This window comes from Oncorhynchus nerka, linkage group LG5 (assembly GCF_034236695.1).
Source record: "Oncorhynchus nerka isolate Pitt River linkage group LG5, Oner_Uvic_2.0, whole genome shotgun sequence".
Taxonomy (NCBI): Eukaryota; Metazoa; Chordata; class Actinopteri; order Salmoniformes; family Salmonidae; genus Oncorhynchus; species Oncorhynchus nerka.
In genome coordinates this window covers 911315-935468 of record NC_088400.1, presented here as the reverse complement: position 1 = coordinate 935468, position 24154 = coordinate 911315, and the positions used below count along the sequence as shown (strand labels likewise).

The following is a 24154-nucleotide window of genomic DNA, read 5'->3' as shown; positions in this document are numbered from 1 at the left end:
TCTGTCACCTCCATCATACTCAGTACTTGTCTACCTCCATCATACTGTCAGTACTCTGTCTACCTCCATCATACTGTCAGTACTCTGTCTACCTCCATCATACTGTCAGTACTCTGTCTACCTCCATCATACTGTCAGTACTCTGTCTACCTCCATCATACTGTCAGTACTCTGTCTACCTCCATCATACTGTCAGTACTCTGTCTACCTCCATCATACTGTCAGTACTCTGTCTACCTCCATCATACTGTCAGTACTCTGTCTACCTCCATCATACTGTCAGTACTCTGTCTACCTCCATCATACTGTCAGTACTCTGTCTACCTCCATCATACTGTCAGTACTCTGTCTACCTCCATCATACTGTCAGTACTCTGTCTACCTCCATCATACTGTCAGTACTCTGTCTACCTCCATCATACTGTCAGTACTCTGTCTACCTCCATCATACTGTCAGTACTCTGTCTACCTCCATCATACTGTCAGTACTCTGTCTACCTCCATCATACTGTCAGTACTCTGTCTACCTCCATCATACTGTCAGTACTGTCTACCTCCATCATACTGTCAGTACTCTGTCTACCTCCATCATACTGTCAGTACTCTGTCTACCTCCATCATACTGTCAGTACTCTGTCTACCTCCATCATACTGTCAGTACTCTGTCTACCTCCATCATACTGTCAGTACTCTGTCTACCTCCATCATACTGTCAGTACTCTGTCTACCTCCATCATACTGTCAGTACTCTGTCTACCTCCATCATACTGTCAGTACTCTGTCTACCTCCATCATACTGTCAGTACTCTGTCTACCTCCATCATACTGTCAGTACTCTGTCTACCTCCATCATACTGTCAGTACTCTGTCTACCTCCATCATACTGTCAGTACTCTGTCTACCTCCATCATACTGTCAGTACTCTGTCTACCTCCATCATACTGTCAGTACTCTGTCTACCTCCATCATACTGTCAGTACTCTGTCTACCTCCATCATACTGTCAGTACTCTGTCTACCTCCATCATACTGTCAGTACTCTGTCTACCTCATCATATCATACTGTCAGTATCTACTGTCAGTACTCTGTCTACCTCCATCATACTGTCAGTACTCTGTCTACCTCCATCATACTGTCAGTACTGTCTACCTCCATCATACTGTCAGTACTCTGTCTACCATCATATACTGTCAGTACTCTGTCTACCTCCATCATACTGTCAGTACTCACTACTCATCATACTGTCAGTCTCTGTCACCTCCATCTCTGTCTGTCACTTCCATCACTGTCAGTACTCTGTCTACTCTCCATCATACTGTCAGTACTCTGTCTACCTCCATCATACTGTCAGTACTCTGTCTACCTCCATCATACTGTCAGTACTCTGTCTACCTCCATCATACTGTCAGTACTCTGTCTACCTCCATCATACTGTCAGTACTCTGTCTACCTCCATCATACTGTCAGTACTCTGTCTACCTCCATCATACTGTCAGTACTCTGTCTACCTCCATCATACTGTCAGTACTCTGTCTACCTCCATCATACTGTCAGTACTCTCCATCATACTTCTACTCTCCATCATACTGTCAGTACTCTGTCTACCTCCATCATCATACTGTCATACTCTGTCTACCTCCATCATACTGTCAGTACTTCTGTCTACCTCCATCATACTGTCAGTTCTTGTCTACCTCCATCATACTGTCAGTACTCTGTCTACCTCCATCATACTGTCATACTTGTCTACCTCCATCATACTGTCAATACTCTGTCTACTCCATCATACTGTCAGTACTCTGTCTACCTCCATCATACTGTCAGTACTCTGTCTACCTCCATCATACTGTCAGTACTCTGTCTACCTCCATCATACTGCAGTACTCTGTCTACCTCCATCATACTGTCAGTACTCTGTCTACCTCCATCATACTGTCAGTACTCTGTCTACCTCCATCATACTGTCAGTACTCTGTCTACCTCCATCATACTGTCAGTACCTCCATCATACTGTCAGTACTCTGTCTACCTCCATCATACTGTCAGTACTCTGTCTACCTCCATCATACTGTCAGTACTCTGTCTACCTCCATCATACTGTCAGTACTCTGTCTACCTCCATCATACTGTCAGTACTCTGTCTACCTCCATCATACTGTCAGTACTCTGTCTACCTCCATCATACTGTCAGTACTCTGTCTACCTCCATCATACTGTCAGTACTCTGTCTACCTCCATCATACTGTCAGTACTCTGTCTACCTCCATCATACTCATACTGTCTACCTCCATCATACTGTCAATACTCTGTCTACCTCCATCATACTGTCAGTACTCTGTCTACCTCCATCATACTGTCAGTACTCTGTCTACCTCCATCATACTGTCAGTACTCTGTCTACCTCCATCATACTGTCAGTACTCTGTCTACCTCCATCATACTGTCAATACTCTGTCTACCTCCATCATACTGTCAGTACTCTGTCTACCTCCATCATACTGTCAGTACTCTGTCTACCTCCATCATACTGTCAGTACTCTGTCTACCTCCATCATACTGTCAGTACTCTGTCTACCTCCATCATACTGTCAGTACTCTGTCTACCTCCATCATACTGTCAGTACTCTGTCCTCCATCATACTGTCTCTGTCTACCTCCATACTCTGTCAGTACCTCTATCATCATACTGTCAGTGTCTACCTCCATCATACTGTCAGTACTCTGTCTACCTCCATCATACTGTCAGTACTCTGTCTACCTCCATCATACTGTCAGTACTCTGTCTACCTCCATCATACTGTCAGTACTCTGTCTACCTCCATCATACTGTCAGTACTCTGTCTACCTCCATCATACTGTCAATACTCTGTCTACCTCCATCATACTGTCAGTACTCTGTCTACCTCCATCATACTGTCAGTACTCTGTCTACCTCCATCATACTGTCAGTACTCTGTCTACCTCCATCATACTGTCAGTACTCTACCTCCATCATACTGTCAGTACTCTGTCTACCTCCATCATACTGTCAGTACTCTGTCTACTGTCAGTACTGTCTACCTCCATCATACTGTCAATACTCTGTCTACCTCCATCATACTGTCAGTACATCTGTCTACCTCCATCATACTGTCAGTACTCTGTCTACCTCCATCATACTGTCACCTCCATCATCTGTCTACTCTGTCTACCTCCATCATACTGTCAGTACTCTGTCTACCTCCATCATACTGTCAGTACTCTGTCTACCTCCATCATACTGTCAGTACTCTGTCTACCTCCATCATACTGTCAGTACTCTGTCTACCTCCATCATACTGTCAGTACTCTGTCTACCTCCATCATACTGTCAGTACTCTGTCTACCTCCATCATACTGTCAGTACTACTACCTCCATCATACTGTCTACTCTCCATCATACTGCAGTACTCTGTCTACCTCCATCATACTGTCAGTACTCTGTCTACCTCCATCATACTGTCAGTACTCTGTCTATCTCCATCATACTGTCAGTACTCTGTCTACCTCCATCATACTGTCAGTACTCTGTCTACCTCCATCATACTGTCAGTACTCTGTCTACCTCCATCATACTGTCAGTACTCTGTCTACCTCCATCATACTGTCAGTACTCTCTGTCTACCTCCATCATACTGTCAGTACTCTGTCTACCTCCATCATACTGTCAGTACTCTGTCTACCTCCATCATACTGTCAGTACTCTGTCTACCTCCATCATACTGTCAGTACTCTGTCTACCTCCATCATACTGTCAGTACTCTGTCTACCTCCATCATACTGTCAGTACTCTGTCTACCTCCATCATACTGTCAGTACTCTGTCTACCTCCATCATACTGTCAGTACTCTGTCTACCTCCATCATACTGTCAGTACATCATGTCTACCTCCATCATACTGTCAGTACTCTGTCTACCTCCATCATACTGTCAGTACTCTGTCTACCTCCATCATACTGTCAGTACTCTGTCTACCTCCATCATACTGTCAGTACTCTGTCTACCTCCATCATACTGTCAGTACTCTGTCTACCTCCATCATACTGTCAGTACTCTGTCTACCTCCATACTGTCATACTGTCTACCTCCATCATACTGTCAGTACTCTGTCTACCTCCATCATACTGTCAATGCTCTGTCTACCTCCATCATACTGTCAGTACTCTGTCTACCTCCATCATACTGTCAGTACTCTGTCTACCTCCATCATACTGTGTACTCTGTCTACCTCCATCATACTGTCAGTACTCTGTCTACCTCCATCATACTGTCAGTACTCTGTCTACCTCCATCATACTGTCAGTACTCTGTCTACCTCCATCATACTGTCAATACTCTGTCTACCTCCATCATACTGTCAGTACTCTGTCTACCTCCATCATACTGTCAGTACTCTGTCTACCTCCATCATACTGTCAGTACTCTGTCTACCTCCATCATACTGTCAGTACTCTGTCTACCTCATCACTGTCAGTGTCTGTCTACCTATCATACTGTCTACCTCCATCATACTGTCACTCTGTCTACCTCCATCATACTGTCATACTCTGTCTACCTCCATCATACTCTACCTCCATCATACTGTCAGTACTCTGTCTACCTCCATCATACTGTCTACTCTGTCTACCTCCATCATACTGTCAGTACTCTGTCTCTCCATCATCAGTACCTCCATCATACTGTCAGTACTCTGTCTACCTCCATCATACTGTCAGTACTCTGTCTACCTCCATCATACTGTCAGTACTCTGTCTACCTCCATCATACTGTCAGTACTCTGTCTACCTCCATCATACTGTCAGTACTCTGTCTACCTCCATCATACTGTCAGTACTCTGTCTACCTCATCATCATACTGTCTACCTATCATACTGTCAGTCTACCTCCATCATACTGTCAGTACTCTGTCTACCTCCATCATACTGTCAGTACTCTGTCTACCTCCATCATACTGTCAGTACTCTGTCTACCTCCATCATACTGTCAGTACTCTGTCTACCTCCATCATACTGTCAGTCCATCATACTGTCAATACTCTGTCTACCTCCATCATACTGTCAGTACTCTGTCTACCTCCATCATACTGTCAGTACTCTGTCTACCTCCATCATCACTCTGTCTACCTCCATCATACTGTCAGTACTCTGTCTACCTCCATCATACTGTCAGTACTCTGTCTACCTCCATCATACTGTCAGTACTCTGTCTACCTCCATCATACTGTACTGTCAGTACTCTGTCTACCTCCATCATACTGTCAGTACTCTGTCTACCTCCATCATACTGTCAGTACTGTCTACCTCCATCTACTGTCAGTCCATCCATCATACTGTCAGTACTCTGTCTACCTCCATCATACTGTCAGTACTCTGTCTACCTCCATCATACTGTCAGTACTCTGTCTACCTCCATCATACTGTCAGTACTCTGTCTACCTCCATCATACTGTCAGTACTCTGTCTACCTCCATCATACTGTCAGTACTCTGTCTACCTCCATCATACTGTCAGTACTCTGTCTACCTCCATCATACTGTCACCTCCATCATACTGTCAGTACTCTGTCTACCTCCATCATACTGTCAGTACTCTGTCTACCTCCATCATACTGTCAGTACTCTGTCTACCTCCATCATACTGTCAGTACTCTGTCTACCTCCATCATCATACTGTCAGTACTGTCTACCTCCATCATACCTCCTCCATCATACTGTCAGTACTCTGTCTACCTCCATCATACTGTCAGTACTCTGTCTACCTCCATCATACTGTCAGTACTCTGTCTACCTCCATCATACTGTCAGTACTCTGTCTACCTCCATCATACTGTCAGTACTCTGTCTACCTCCATCATACTGTCAGTACTCTGTCTACCTCCATCATACTGTCAGTACTCTGTCTACCTCCATCATACTGTCAGTACTCTGTCTACCTCCATCATACTGTCAGTACTCTGTCTACCTCCATCATACTGTCAGTACTCTGTCTACCTCCATCATACTGTCAGTACTCTGTCTACCTCCATCATACTGTCAGTACTCTGTCTACCTCCATCATACTGTCAGTACTCTGTCTACCTCCATCATACTGTCAGTACTCTGTCTACCTCCATCATACTGTCAGTACTCTGTCTACCTCCATCATACTGTCAGTACTCTGTCTACCTCCATCATACTGTCAGTACTCTGTCTACCTCCATCATACTGTAGTACTCTACCTCCATCATACTGTCAGTACTCTGTCTACCTCCCATCATACTGTCAGTACTCTGTCTACCTCCATCATACTGTCAGTACTCTGTCTACCTCCATCATACTGTCAGTACTCTACCTCCATCATACTGTCAGTACTCTGTCTACCTCCATCATACTGTCAGTACTCTGTCTACCTCCATCATACTGTCAGTACTCTGTCTACTCCATCATCAGTACTCTGTCAGTACCTCCATCATACTGTCAGTATCTGTCTACCTCCATCATACTGTCAGTACTCTGTCTACCTCCATCATACTGTCAGTACTCTGTCTACCTCCATCATACTGTCAGTACTCTGTCTACCTCCATCATACTGTCAGTACTCTGTCTACCTCCATCATACTGTCAGTACTCTGTCTACCTCCATCATACTGTCAGTACTCTGTCTACCTCCATCATACTGTCAGTACTCTACCTCCATCATACTGTCAGTACTCTGTCTACCTCCATCATACTGTCAGTACTCTGTCTACCATCCATCATACTGTCTACCTCCATCATCTACCTCCATCATACTGTCAGTACTCTGTCTACCTCCATCATACTGTCAGTACTCTGTCTACCTCCATCATACTGTCAGTCCATCATACTGTCAGTACTCTCTCCTCCATCATACTGTCAGTACTCTGTCTACCTCCATCATACTGTCAGTACTCTGTCTACCTCCATCATACTGTCAGTACTCTGTCTACCTCCATCATACTGTCACTCTGTCTACCTCCATCATACTGTCAGTACTCTGTCTACCTCCATCATACTGTCAGTATACTCTGTCTACCTCCATCACTGTACTCTGTCTACCTCCATCATACTGTCTCCTCCATCATACTGTCAAGTACTCTGTCTACCTCCATCATACTGTCATACTCTGTCTACCTCCATCATACTGTCAGTACTCTGTCTACCTCCATCATACTGTCAGTACTCTGTCTACCTCCATCATACTGTCAGTACCTCCATCTGTACTACTGTCTACCTCCATCATACTGTCAGTACTCTGTCTACCTCCATCATACTGTCAGTACTCTGTCTACCTCCATCATACTGTCAGTACTCTGTCTACCTCCATCATATACTGTCACCTCCATCATACTGTGTACTCTACCTCCATCATACTGTCAGTACTCTGTCTACCTCCATCATACTGTCAGTACTCTGTCTACCTCCATCATACTGTCAGTACTCTGTTACCTCCATCATACTGTCAGTACTACTGTCTACTGTCTCCATCATACTGTCAGTACTCTGTCTACCTCCATCATACTGTCAGTACTCTGTCTACCTCCATCATACTGTCAGTACTCTGTCTACCTCCATCATACTGTCAGTACTCTGTCTACCTCCATCATACTGTCAGTACTCTGTCTACCTCCATCATACTGTCAGTACTCTACCTCCATCATACTGTCAGTACTCTGTCTACCTCCATCATACTGTCAGTACTCTGTCTACCTCCATCATACTGTCAGTACTCTGTCTACCTCCATCATACTGTCAGTACTCTGTCTACCTCCATCATACTGTCAGTACTCTATCTACCTCCATCATACTGTCAGTACTCTGTCTACCTCCATCATACTGTCAGTACTCTGTCTACCTCCATCATACTGTCAGTACTCTGTCTACCTCCATCATACTGTCAGTACTCTGTCTACCTACCCATCATACTGTCAGTACTCTGTCTACCTCCATCATACAGTACTGTCTACCTCCATCATACTGTCAGTACTCTGTCTACCTCCATCATACTGTCAGTACTGTCTACCTCCATCATACTGTCAGTACTCTGTCTACCTCCATCATACTGTCAGTCCACTCTGTCTACCTCCATCATACTGTCAGTACTCTGTCTACCTCCATCATACTGTCAGTACTCTGTCTACCTCCATCATACTGTCAGTACTCTGTCTACCTCCATCATACTGTCAGTACTCTGTCTACCTCCATCATACTGTCAGTACTCTGTCTACCTCCATCATACTGTCAGTACTCTGTCTACCTCCATCATACTGTCAATACTCTGTCTACCTCCATCATACTGTCAGTACTCTGTCTACCTCCATCATACTGTCAATAGTATCATACTGTCTACCTCCATCATACTGTCAGTACTCTGTCTACCTCCATCATACTGTCAGTACTCTGTCTACCTCCATCATACTGTCAGTACTCTGTCTACCTCCATCATACTGTCAGTACTCTGTCTACCTCCATCATACTGTCAGTACTCTGTCTACCTCCATCATACTGTCAGTACTCTGTCTACCTCCATCATACTGTCAGTACTCTGTCTACCTCCATCATACTGTCAGTACTCTACCTCCATCATACTGTCAGTACTCTGTCTACCTCCATCATACTGTCAGTACTCTGTCTACCTCCATCATACTGTCAGTACTCTGTCTACCTCCATCATACTGTCAGTACTCTGTCTACCTCCATCATACTGTCAGTACTCTGTCTACCTCCATCATACTGTCAGTACTCTGTCTACCTCCATCATACTGTCAATACTCTGTCTACCTCCATCATACTGTCAGTACTCTGTCTACCTCCATCATACTGTCAGTACTCTGTCTACCTCCATCATACTGTCAGTACTCTCCATCATACCTCCATCATACTGCAGTACTCTGTCTACCTCCATCATACTGTCAGTACTCTACCTCCATCATACTGTCAGTACTCTGTCTACCTCCATCATACTGTCAGTACTCTACCTCCATCATACTGTCACATTGTAGTCTACCTCCATCATACTGTCAGTACTCTACCTCCATCATACTGCAGTACTCTACCTCCATCATACTGTCATCATTGTCTCTACCTCCATCATACTGTCACACTGTAGTCTACCTCCCATCATACTGTCACATTGTAGTCTACCTCCATCATACTGTCACATTGTAGTCTACCTCCATCATACTGTCACATTGTAGTCTACCTCCATCATACTGTCACATTGTAGTCTACCTCCATCATACTGTCACATTGTAGTCTACCTCCATCATACTGTCACATTGTAGTCTACCTCCATCATACTGTCAGTACTCTGTCTACCTCCATCATACTGTCACATTGTAGTCTACCTCCATCATACTGTCACATTGTAGTCTACCTCCATCATACTGTCAGTACTCTACCTCCATCATACTGTCACATTGTAGTCTACCTCCATCATACTGTCACATTGTAGTCTACCTCCATCATACTGTCACATTGTAGTCTACCTCCATCATACTGTCAGTACTCTGTCTACCTCCATCATACTGTCACATTGTAGTCTACCTCCATCATACTGTCACATTGTAGTCTACCTCCATCATACTGTCACATTGTAGTCTACCTCCATCATACTGTCACATTGTAGTCTACCTCCATCATACTGTCACATTGTAGTCTACCTCCATCATACTGTCACATTGTAGTCTACCTCCATCATACTGTCAGTACTCTGTCTACCTCCATCATACTGTCACATTGTAGTCTACCTCCATCATACTGTCACATTGTAGTCTACCTCCATCATACTGTCAGTACTCTACCTCCATCATACTGTCACATTGTAGTCTACCTCCATCATACTGTCACATTGTAGTCTACCTCCATCATACTGTCACATTGTAGTCTACCTCCATCATACTGTCAGTACTCTGTCTACCTCCATCATACTGTCACATTGTAGTCTACCTCCATCATACTGTCACATTGTAGTCTACCTCCATCATACTGTCACATTGTAGTCTACCTCCATCATACTGTCACATTGTAGTCTACCTCCATCATACTGTCACATTGTAGTCTACCTCCATCATACTGTCAGTACTCTGTCTACCTCCATCATACTGTCACATTGTAGTCTACCTATTCCATCATTGTCACATTGTAGTCTACCTCCATCATACTGTCACATTGTAGTCTACCTCCATCATACTGTCACATTGTAGTCTACCTCCATCATACTGTCACATTGTAGTCTACCTCCATCATACTGTCACATTGTAGTCTACCTCCATCATACTGTCACATTGTAGTCTACATACCATCGTATTTGAGAGCCTCAGCATCTGTCTCTTTCACAGCCTTGGATTGGACCCATCTCCTGTAAAACACATGACACATTGTCTTACTGATACGATATTAGTTATATTACTAAGACATTACCATTACTAACTACTATTACTAACTACTATTACTAAGACACTACTATTACTAACTACTATTACCTTGACAAAACTATTACTAAGACACTACTATTACTAACTACTATTACTAAGACAATACTATTACTAACTACTGTTACTAAGACATTACCATTACTAACTACTATTACTAAGACATTACCATTACTAACTACTATTACCTTGACAATACTATTACTAACTACTATTACTAAGACACTACTATTACTAACTACTGTTACTAAGACACTACTATTACTAACTACTATTACTAAGACACTACTATTACTAACTACTATTACTAAGACACTACTATTACTAACTACTATTACTAAGACACTACTATTACTAACTACTATTACTAAGACACTACTATTACTAACTACTATTACTAAGACTAAGACACTACTATTACTAACTACTATTACTAAGACATTACTATTACTAACTACTATTACTAAGACACTACTATTACTAACTACTATTACTAAGACACTACTATTACTAACTACTATTACTAAGACATTACCATTACTAACTACTATTACTAAGACATTACCATTACTAACTACTATTACTAAGACATTACCATTACTAACTACTATTACTAAGACACTACTATTACTAACTACTATTACTAAGACAATACTATTACTAACTACTATTACTAAGACACTACTATTACTAACTACTATTACCTTGACAATACTATTACTAAGACACTACTATTACTAACTACTATTACCTTGACAATACTATTACTAAGACACTACTATTACTAACTACTATTACCTTGACAATACTATTACTAAGACACTACTATTACTAACTACTATTACTAAGACATTACCATTACTAACTACTATTACCTTGACATTACTATTACTAACTACTATTACTAAGACATTACCATTACTAACTACTATTACTAAGACACTACTATTACTAACTACTATTACTAAGACATTACCATTACTAACTACTATTACTAAGACATTACTATTACTAACTACTATTACTAAGACATTACCATTACTAACTACTATTACTAAGACATTACTATTACTAACTACTATTACTAAGACACTACCATTACTAACTACTATTACTAAGACATTACCATTACTAACTATTATTACTAAGACACTACTATTACTAACTACTGTTACTAAGACATTACCATTACTAACTATTATTACTAAGACACTACTATTACTAACTACTATTACTAAGACATTACTATTACTAAGACATTACTATTACTAACTACTATTACCTTGACAATACTATTACTAAGACACTACTATTACTAACTACTATTACCTTGACAATACTATTACTAAGACACTACTATTACTAACTACTATTACCTTGACAATACTATTACTAAGACACTACTATTACTAACTACTATTACTAAGACATTACCATTACTAACTACTATTACTAAGATATTACTATTACTAACTACTGTTACTAAGACATTACCATTACTAACTACTATTACCTTGACAATACTATTACTAAGACACTACCATTACTAACTACTATTACTAAGACACTACTATTGCTAAGACATTACTATTACTAACTACTATTACTAAGACATTACCATTACTAACTACTATTACTAAGACACTACTATTACTAACTACTGTTACTAAGACATTACTATTACTAAGACATTACTATTACTAACTACTATTACTAAGACACTACTATTACTAACTACTATTACCTTGACAATACTATTACTAAGACACTACTATTACTAACTACTATTACCTTGACAATACTATTACTAAGACATTACTATTACTAACTACTATTACTAAGACATTACCATTACTAACTACTATTACTAAGACATTACCATTACTAACTACTATTACTAACTACTGTTACCTTGACAATACTATTACTAAGACATTACTATTACTAACTACTATTACTAAGACATTACCATTACTAACTACTATTACTAAGACATTACCATTACTAACTACTATTACCTTGACAATACTATTACTAAGACATTACCATTACTAACTACTATTACCTTGACAATACTATTACTAAGACACTACTATTACTAACTACTATTACTAAGACATTACCATTACTAACTACTATTACTAAGATATTACTATTACTAACTACTATTACTAACTACTGTTACCTTGACAATACTATTACTAAGACATTACTATTACTAACTACTATTACTAAGACATTACCATTACTAACTACTATTACTAAGACACTACTATTACTAACTACTATTACCTTGACAATACTATTACTAAGACACTACTATTACTAACTACTATTACCTTGACAATACTATTACTAAGACACTACTATTACTAACTACTATTACCTTGACAATACTATTACTAAGACACTACTATTACTAACTACTATTACTAAGACATTACCATTACTAACTACTATTACCTTGACATTACTATTACTAACTACTATTACTAAGACATTACCATTACTAACTACTATTACTAAGACACTACTATTACTAACTACTATTACTAAGACATTACCATTACTAACTACTATTACTAAGACATTACTATTACTAACTACTATTACTAAGACATTACCATTACTAACTACTATTACTAAGACATTACTATTACTAACTACTATTACTAAGAGACTACCATTACTAACTACTATTACTAAGACATTACCATTACTAACTATTATTACTAAGACACTACTATTACTAACTACTGTTACTAAGACATTACCATTACTAACTATTATTACTAAGACACTACTATTACTAACTACTATTACTAAGACGTTACTATTACTAAGACATTACTATTACTAACTACTATTACCTTGACAATACTATTACTAAGACACTACTATTACTAACTACTATTACCTTGACAATACTATTACTAAGACACTACTATTACTAACTACTATTACCTTGACAATACTATTACTAAGACACTACTATTACTAACTACTATTACTAAGACATTACCATTACTAACTACTATTACTAAGATATTACTATTACTAACTACTGTTACTAAGACATTACCATTACTAACTACTATTACCTTGACAATACTATTACTAAGACACTACCATTACTAACTACTATTACTAAGACACTACTATTGCTAAGACATTACTATTACTAACTACTATTACTAAGACATTACCATTACTAACTACTATTACTAAGACACTACTATTACTAACTACTGTTACTAAGACATTACTATTACTAAGACATTACTATTACTAACTACTATTACTAAGACACTACTATTACTAACTACTATTACCTTGACAATACTATTACTAAGACACTACTATTACTAACTACTATTACCTTGACAATACTATTACTAAGACATTACTATTACTAACTACTATTACTAAGACATTACCATTACTAACTACTATTACTAAGACATTACCATTACTAACTACTATTACCTTGACAATACTATTACTAAGACATTACTATTACTAACTACTATTACTAAGACATTACCATTACTAACTACTATTACTAAGACATTACCATTACTAACTACTATTACTAACTACTGTTACCTTGACAATACTATTACTAAGACATTACTATTACTAACTACTATTACTAAGACATTACCATTACTAACTACTATTACTAAGACATTACCATTACTAACTACTATTACCTTGACAATACTATTACTAAGACACTACTATTACTAACTACTATTACTAAGACATTACCATTACTAACTACTATTACCTTGACAATACTATTACTAAGACATTACCATTACTAACTACTATTACTAAGATATTACTATTACTAACTACTATTACTAAGATATTACTATTACTAACTACTATTACTAAGACAATACTATTACTAACTACTATTACTAAGACATTACTATTGCTAACTACTATTACTAAGACATTACTATTGCTAACTACTATTACTAAGACAATACTATTACTAACTACTATTACTAAGACATTACTATTGCTAACTACTATTACTAAGACAATACTATTACTAACTACTATTACTAAGACATTACTATTACTAACTACTGTTACTACCTACTATTACCAAGATATTCCTATTACCACCTACTTTTACCAATATATTACTATTACTAACTACTATTACTAAGATATTACTATTACTAACTACTATTACTAAGATATTACTATTACCACCTACTTTTACCAATATATTACTATTACTAACTACTATTACTAAAACAATACTATTAGTAACTACTAATTCTATATATTATTACTAAGATATTACTATTACTAACTACTATTACTAAGATATTACTATTACTAACTACTATTACTAAAACAATACTATTAGTAACTACTAATTCTATATATTATTACTAAGATATTACTATTACTAACTACTGTTACTAAAACAATACTATTAGTAACTACTAATTCTACCTATTATTACTAAGATATTACTATTACTAACTACTATTACTAAAACATTACTATTACTAACTACTATTACTAAGACATTACTATTACTAACTACTATTACTAAGACAATACTATTACTAACTACTATTACTAAGACAATACTATTACTAACTACTATTACTAGAACATTACTATTACTAACTACTATTACTAAGACATTACTATTACTAACTACTATTACTAAGACAATACTATTGCTAACTACTATTACTAAGACAATACTATTACTAACTACTATTACTAAGACATTACTATTACTAACTACTATTACTAAGACAATACTATTGCTAACTACTATTACTAAGACAATACTATTACTAACTACTATTACTAACTACTATTACCAAGACATTAATATTACTAAGACATTACTATATGGTGAATGTAGAATACAGATTTAAACAGATCACGTCACCTATCTAGAGGATCTGAGTCAAAGGTCTCTGCAAAATGTGCTTCTTCTGGAACCTGAACAAGTCTGTAGGTAGCCTGAAAGAGAGAGAGAGGGGAGAGAGAGAGAGAGAGAGAGAGGGGGGGAGAGAGAGGGGAATAGAGTGTGAGAGAGAGAGGGAGAGGTAGAGAGAGAGAGAGAGAGAGAGGAGAGGTAGAGAGAGAGAGAGAGAGAGAGGGAGAGGAAGAGAGAGAGAGAGAGAGAGAGGGAGAGGTAGAGAGAGAGAGAGAGAGAGAGAGAGGGAGAGAGAGAGAGAGAGAGAGAGAGAGAGAGAGGGGGAGAGAGAGGGAATAGAGTGAGAGAGAGAGAGAGAGAGAGTAAGAGAGAGAGAGAGAGAGAGAGAGAGAGAAGGGAGAGAGAAAGAAAGACAGAGAGAGAGAGAGAAGGGAGAAGGAGAGAAGGGAGAGAGACAGAGAGAGAGAGAGACAGAGAGAGAGATAAGAGAGACAGAAAGAGAGAGAGACAGAGACAGAGAGAGATGAGAGAGAGAGAGATGGAGAGAGAGAGGGGTAAACAACAGTTTATAGGTTAACAGGGTAGTTAAAGAGTAAAGAGGTCAGTGTCACCTCAGTTAATAAAACAACGACAGGAGAACAGCACTCAATAACTCTTATAATATGGCACATGTAGTAGACATTATAGTAATCCAGTCCATATATCTAGTATGAATGAGAGTAATCCAGGTCATATATCTAGTTTGAATGACAGTAATCCAGGTCATATTTCTAGTATGAATGACAGTAATCCAGGTCATATATCTAGTATGAATGACAGTAATCCAGGCCATATATCTAGTTTGAATGACAGTAATCCAGGCCATATATCTAGTTTGAAAGACAGTAATCCAGGCCATATATCTAGTTTGAATGACAGTAATCCAGGCCATATATCTAGTATGAATGAGAGTAATCCAGGCCATATATCTAGTTTGAATGACAGTAATCCAGGCCATATATCTAGTATGAATGAGAGTAAACCAGGCCATATATCTAGTTTGAATGATATTAGCAGAGCCTGACCTGAACTGGATCCGCCGGGGTTAAACACATGCAGGCAAGCAGCAGGCGGCCGAACATCATGTCTGTTTCACACGCACGCACACACACACACACACACACACACACACACACACACACACACACACACACACACACACACACACACACACACATACACACACACACAATACATAACCATGTTTCCCTCTCGTCAAGGGTTACATCGCTAGCTACTAGTTAACAGATACTGTATCAACACAACAGATCCTATAACCTACAAACCACTCCAAAAAGATACAGTACGTAATCACCACGCGTGTAAAAAAAACATACAGGTGTTTACCTGTTAATACACTTATAATAATTGTGAGTGTTTACCTGGTCAGACGAGGTTCTCAGAGACTGGTGGCTCGGTGGGAAACAGACTTCCTCAAAGTGTTCGTGTAATTACAGCTGGACTCTGACCCCTCCTCAGTCACTCAGCCATCTCTTAGCAACCAATGAGCTTTGTCACCATTAAGGCATTAAGAGCAGCAATGCACTGTGGGATTGACATCAGGTGCTGCAGTTTCATCTGTATTAGTTATCATTATTTAGTCAAATAAAACCAGTTTAATTTGTATTGGTCATCATTATTTAGTAAAATAAAACCAGTTTAATTTGTATTGGTCATCATTATTTAGTAAAATAAAACCAGTTTAATTTGTATTGGTCATCATTATTTAGTAAAATAAAACCAGTTTAATTTGTATTGGTCATCATTATTTAGTAAAATAAAACCAGTTTAATTTGTATTGGTCATCATTATTTAGTGATGTAAAACAAAGGTTACGTATGTAACCAAGGTTATGTGAGCTATATGGACCACTCCAATATATTTGTGTTACTCCCCGGAGGGGGGATACATCCGACGTGAGGACTTACCGATTTACTCCCGTGTACACCTGTGTTACGGTTAGGTCCGCCCCTATGTATAGACCCAATGGCAGCGACACACGTTCTCCACATCATTGAGGCGCCTCTAGCACTGTAGAGGATTTGAGTGATTCATATAGCTCATAACCGTGGTTACATACATAACCTTCATTAAGTTTCACTATATTGGATCCCTCCAATTTATTGGTATACCCGTACCAAATTAGTAGATGGGGAGATTAACAAAAAGTTTATCTTTCATTTGGTGTATTGGACTTGTTAATGTGTGAAAGTTGCATATTTCCCCAAAATATTTTTGAATTTCGCACGCTGCCTTTTCAGCGGAATGTTGTCGAGCGGAACCCCTAGCCATAATAAGCTTAGCTTAGTGATGAGCTTTGAGGACACTATGGTGTTGAACGCTGAGCTGTAGTCAATTAATAGCATTCTCAGGTGTGAAAGGGCAGTGTGGGGTGCAATAGAGAATGCATCATCTGTGGATCTGTTGGGGCGTGTCTAGGGTTTCTGGGATAATGGTGTTGATGTGAGCCATGACCAGCCTTTCAAAGCATTTCATGGCTATGGGTCGGTAGTCATTTAGGCAGGTTACCTTAGTCCCTGTGCCCAAGAATACTATGGTGGTCTACTTGAAGGATGTTGGTATTACAAACTTAGTCAGGGAGAGGTTGAAAATGTCAGTGAAGACACTTGCCAGTTGGTCAGCTCATGCTCAGAGTACACGTCCTGGTAGTCCATCTGCCCCTGCGGCTGTGTGGATGTTGACCCGTTTAAAGGTCTTACTCACATTGGCTGCGGTAAGCAGGATCACACAGTCGTCCGGAACAGCTGATGCTCTCATGCATGTTTCAGTGTTACTTGCCTCGAAGCGAACATAGAAGTTATTTATCTCGTCTGGTAGGCTCATGTCACTGGGCAGCTCTCGTTTGTGCTTCCCTTTGTAGTCTGTTATAGTTTGCCCTGCCACATCCGACGAGAGTAGGAGCCGGTGTTGTACGATTCGATCTTAGTTTTATATTGACGCTTTGTCTGTTTGATGGTTTGTCGGAAAGCGGCAGCTCTACCATTTAGCTCAGTGCGAATGTTGCCTGTAATCCATGGCTTCTGGTTGGGGTATGTACGTACAGTCACTGTGTGTGCAACGTCGTCGACACACTTATTGATGAAGCCAGTGCTTGATGTGATGTACTGCTCAGTGCCATTTGAAGAATCCCAGAACATATTCCAGTCTGTGCTAGCAAAACCATTCCTGTTAGTAGAGACCTTGAAGAGTATGAATATTAAAATAAAAAGTACCAATTTAAAAGACTAAAAAATAAAAAAGATCGATAAAAAATCATCTGTGCTCAAACAAGTGGTTGATATGTCAATAAAAGGTAGACTAAGAATAAGGTACTTTTATTTTTTATATACTTATTTTGGTGAAAAGTATTATTGAATTGTCGACAATATACTATAACCTATGGTCAATAATGAGAAAGCGTTTTCAACCTCTGCCATATCGTGGATTGAGAGCTATCTAATAGAACAGAGGGTTTTCTTTAATGGAAGCTTCTCTAATGTCAAACATGTAAAGTGGGGTGCACCGCAGGGCAGCTCTCTAGGCCCTCTACTCTTTTCTATTTTTTACCAATGACCTGACACTGGCATTAAACAAAGCATGTGTGTCTATGTATACTGATGATTCAACCATCAGCAACCGCAGATGAAGTCACTTAAACCCTTAACAAAGAGTTGAGGTCTGTTTTGGAATGGGTGGCCAGTAATAAACTGGTCCTGAACATCTGTAAAACTAAGAGTATTGTATTTGGTACAAATAATTCCTAAGGCGATGGGTTCCCCTACATGAACTCCACACCCCGTTCAGCTGAAAAGGTGGCACAGGGAATGCAAAAATATTCTTTAGAAATATTTAACCTCCACACATTAACAAGTCCAATACCTCAAATGAAAGATAAACACCTTGTTCATCTACCCAGCGTGTCAGATTCTTTTAATGTTTTACGGCGAAAACACAACATATATTTATGTTAGACCACCACCAAACCAAAGAAAAACGTAGCCAGGATAAAAAAAAAAATCAATCACTAACCTCTTGAAAATCTTCATCAGATGACATGTTACACAGTACATGTATGTTTTGTTCGATAATATGCATTTTATATCCATAAATCTCGGTTTACATTGACGCCATGTTCAGAAAATCCTCCAAAATACCCGGAGGAATTATAGAAAGCTACGCCAGATAACAGAAATACTCATCATAAACTTTGACTAAAGATACATGTTCTACATATGATTAAAGATACACTGGTTCTTAATGCAACCGCTGTGTCACATTCTTTTTTAACGTTACGGAAAAAGCCTAACATTGCAATGATCTGAGACGGCGTTCAGACGTAGCAATATTTCTCCGCCATGTTGGAGTCAACAGAAATACAAAATTACAACATAAATATTCCCTTACCTTTGATGATCTTTCATCAGAATGTAGTGCAAGGAGTCCTAGTTCAACAATAAATCGTTTTGTTTCATAATGTTCAATTCTAGTGTCCAAGTAGCAGCATTTGCTATCACTTTCAGCTCAAATGCCCCAAAAATGACATCTGGTCTAGGATAACTTTGCATCAAAACTTCCAAATGACATATTACAGGTCGAAGAAACTGGTCAAACTAAGTGCAAAATCAATCTTCAGGATGTTATAATCATATATATCCAATAGCATTCCAACCGGATCATTCATTGATTGGAACAGCCGTAGCACTCAAAGGCAAACGCGCCTCAACAAAATGGCATCCTTTTGCGACACCAAATGCTCCATTACACTTTCTACTGAATGAGGACATCTAGTGGAAGACGTAGGAAGTGTTTCCAGATCTATAACTTGTTGGGAAGGGAGGGGGCGATGACGTCAAAGTTGCCCCAACTTTCAGGATTTCAAAACTTGTTTGGAAGATTGCCTGCCCTGTGAGTTCTGTTATACTCACAGACATAATTCAAACGGTTTTAGAAACTGAGTGTTTTCTATCCAATATTAATACTAATATGCATATATTAGCAATTTAGGACAGATTTTGATGCAGTTCACTATGGGCATGCAATTCATCCAAAGTGGAAATACAGCCCCCTATCTCTAACTGGTTTTAAGTTCTAGACCTCAGCTGAATCTGGTAATGAATGGTGTGGCTGTTGAACAAATTGAGGCGACTAAATTACTTGATATTACCTTAAATTGTAAACCGTCATGGTCAAAATATATTGATTCAATGGTTGTAAAGATGCTTTGCTTTTTTGACACCACACAAAGCAAGTTCTGCAGGCTCTAGTTTTATCTTATCTTGATTATTGTCCAGTCATATGGTCAAGTGCTGCAATAAAATACCTAGTTAAGCTGCAGCTGATCCAGAATAGAGCTGCACGTCTTGCTCTTCATCGTAATCAGATGGCTATACTGTATCAACACCGTGCATGCCAGTCTCTCTCGGCTAAGAGTTGAGGAAGACTGACTGTGTCACATCTTGTTTTTATAAGAAACATTCATGTGAAGGAAATTCAAAATTGTTTGCATAGTCAGCTTCCACACAGCACTGACACACACACTTATCCCAGCAAACATGCCACCAGGGGACTTTTCACAGACCCCAAGTCCAGAACAAATTCAAGGAAACATACAGTATTATACAGAGCCATGAGTGCATGGGACTCCCTTCTTATATAGTGAGCAGCATACCTGGTTTCAAAAACGAATAAAACAACAACTCATTTCAGTTGAATGCATTCAGTTGTACAACTGACAAGGTATCCCACTTTCCCTTTCCCTCATGGCACGACTCTCCTCCATGTGACCTACTGTTGGAGGAAATTATAGTTGAAATGATTAATTATGTATACATTTAAATTAGAACCATTATTTTTAATACTATTATGTTGTGGTATGAAATGTCTGTTTTTTTTTGTTAAACTAGGACTGAAAATGTAAAACGAATGAATTGTCTGTACCTTGCGGGTTTAAGGGAGAAGGAGACTATATCTCTTTAGACAGATAAAAATGTTCCTTGATGTTCCATTAGTGGAGAAGAGTATGTCTTTTAGACAGATTGGAATGTTTGTTTTATGAGGGGTGTAGAAGACAATCTCCAGACCTGAAGACACTGCGCTATTGTGTGGATCGGAGAAAGTGTGAGAACTGATGACGTCATTTTGATCTTCTCTTTCAAATGAAATGTTCTTTGTATTTTGGGTCAGTACTCATCAAGAATAAATGCTGAACTTGTTTTTAAGACTGGTCTCTATCTATTTCATGCAAATGATAAATTTACAACTTATTATGAAATAGATAGAGTGTGAATTTGGTTTTGGCTACAAAACATATAGGAATTTAGAATTCCTCTATCACCTACTTGTTGTGTGTATGTACTGATATGTATGTGGAGCAGCGGTCTAAGGCACTGCATCTCAGTGCAAAAGGCATCACTACATTCCCCGGTTCAAATCCAGGCTGTATCACAGCTCTGTTATTTCCTGTTGACTTCTCAACTGCCTGGTAGAGAGCTCTGTTATTTCCTGTTGACTTCTCAACTGCCTGGTAGAGAGCTCTGTTATTTCCTGTTGACTTCTCAACCGCCTGATAGAGAGAGCTCTGTTATTTCCTGTTGACTTCTCAACCGCCTGGTAGAGAGCTCTGTTATTTCCTGTTGACTTCTCAACCGCCTGGTAGAGAGCTCTGTTATTTCCTGTTGACTTCTCAACCGCCTGGTAGAGAGCTCTGTTATTTCCTGTTGACTTCTCAACTGCCTGGTAGAGAGCTCTGTTATTTCCTGTTGACTTCTCAACTGCCTGATAGAGAGAGCTCTGTTATTTCCTGTTGACTTCTCAACCGCCTGGTAGAGAGCTCTGTTATTTCCTGTTGACTTCTCAACTGCCTGGTAGAGAGCTCTGTTATTTCCTGTTGACTTCACAACCGCCTGGTAGAGAGAGCTCTGTTATTTCCTGTTGACTTCACAACCGCCTGGTAGAGAGAGCTCTGTTATTTCCTGTTGACTTCACAACCGCCTGGTAGAGAGAGCTCTGTTATTTCCTGTTGACTTCTCAACCGCCTGGTAGAGAGCTCTGTTATTTCCTGTTGACTTCTCAACCGCCTGGTAGAGAGCTCTGTTATTTCCTGTTGACTTCTCAACCGCCTGGTAGAGAGCTCTGTTATTTCCTGTTGACTTCTCAACCGCCTGGTAGAGAGCTCTGTTATTTCCTGTTGACTTCACAACCGCCTGGTAGAGAGCTCTGTTATTTCCTGTTGACTTCTCAACCGCCTGGTAGAGAGCTCTGTTATTTCCTGTTGACTTCTCAACCGCCTGGTAGAGAGCTCTGTTATTTCCTGTTGACTTCACAACCGCCTGGTAGAGAGAGCTCTGTTATTTCCTGTTGACTTCTCAACCGCCTGGTAGAGAGAGCTCTGTTATTTCCTGTTGACTTCTCAACCGCCTGGTAGAGAGCTCTGTTATTTCCTGTTGACTTCTCAACCGCCTGGTAGAGAGCTCTGTTATTTCCTGTTGACTTCTCAACCGCCTGATAGAGAGAGCTCTGTTATTTCCTGTTGACTTCTCAACTGCCTGGTAGAGAGCTCTGTTATTTCCTGTTGACTTCTCAACTGCCTGGTAGAGAGCTCTGTTATTTCCTGTTGACTTCACAACCGCCTGGTAGAGAGCTCTGTTATTTCCTGTTGACTTCTCAACCGCCTGGTAGAGAGCTCTGTTATTTCCTGTTGACTTCTCAACCGCCTGGTAGAGAGCTCTGTTATTTCCTGTTGACTTCACAACCGCCTGGTAGAGAGAGCTCTGTTATTTCCTGTTGACTTCTCAACCGCCTGGTAGAGAGCTCTGTTATTTCCTGTTGACTTCTCAACCGCCTGGTAGAGAGCTCTGTTATTTCCTGTTGACTTCTCAACCGCCTGGTAGAGAGCTCTGTTATTTCCTGTTGACTTCTCAACCGCCTGATAGAGAGAGCTCTGTTATTTCCTGTTGACTTCTCAACTGCCTGGTAGAGAGCTCTGTTATTTCCTGTTGACTTCTCAACTGCCTGGTAGAGAGCTCTGTTATTTCCTGTTGACTTCTCAACCGCCTGGTATTTAAAAAAAATAACCATCAAGTTAAAAAAAACTATTGGAAGTTAATTATTTGGGTTGTCATTAACAGGAATTTAAGGTGAAATAATTTTTTCAACATGTTTTTCAAGAGACAGTTTTGTTTTTACATTGTTGAACATACAGTAGCTTACAGGTAGACTCAGCGTCATTAAACACAGCGACACCCTGCTGACAGACAACAACAACAACAACAACAGATATCAAATCTGCCACAAAATATTAAATCTAACTAAATAAAACAGAGCAAATAAGACAAAACGCTCTTCCAGCTGTCTCTATGGCGATACAGCGTTGTTGTCACAGTCTGATGTTGATCTCACTGCGTGCCCCGTCGTCACCGCCACTCTCATTGCCATCGGCGTCGGACAGGAAACCGCTTCCGACGGTAACCGTGGTGCCGACGCTGTGTTCCAGAGCCGTGATTCGCTGCTTCAGACGTTGCTGCGCGGTGGCATACTCCATTTGTAAACGTGCCAACCGCGTCTGGAGACGATCCACACACGCCTCCAACTTCTCCACCTATAAGAGGACAGTAGTTAAGATGATGATGATTAGAATTATAATTCTGTACCCAGTTCAAACACTCGGTTCACACACTCTTCCATGTGAGGCCCATGAGGAAAATTAGTATTCCGTATACTCTTAGCAGTGCACTCCTTGAGGTTAGA

General features: G+C 39.4%; 1 protein-coding gene and 1 pseudogene across 2 annotated transcripts in view; both read right to left on the bottom strand.

Annotated features, from left to right (window-relative positions):
• si:ch211-274f20.2 (calnexin) overlaps positions 1-16879 on the bottom strand; it is a 122199-nt gene extending 105320 nt beyond the window's left edge. The window contains exons 1-4 of one of the 2 annotated variants that reach the window (XM_065018262.1): positions 16792-16879; positions 16435-16496; positions 15380-15453; positions 10315-10373 (exon numbers count right to left, since the gene is read on the bottom strand). In XM_065018262.1, the coding sequence (XP_064874334.1) occupies positions 10315-10373; positions 15380-15453; positions 16435-16494 (193 nt within the window). In that variant the 5' untranslated portion in view covers positions 16495-16496; positions 16792-16879. Of the gene's footprint in view, positions 1-10314; positions 10376-15379; positions 15454-16434; positions 16497-16791 lie in introns of those variants that run through there. The other variant, XM_065018263.1, reaches the window with a different exon arrangement.
• A 6659-nt stretch (positions 16880-23538) lies between these two features.
• LOC115126339 (cyclic nucleotide-gated cation channel-like) overlaps positions 23539-24154 on the bottom strand; it is a 45412-nt pseudogene continuing 44796 nt past the window's right edge.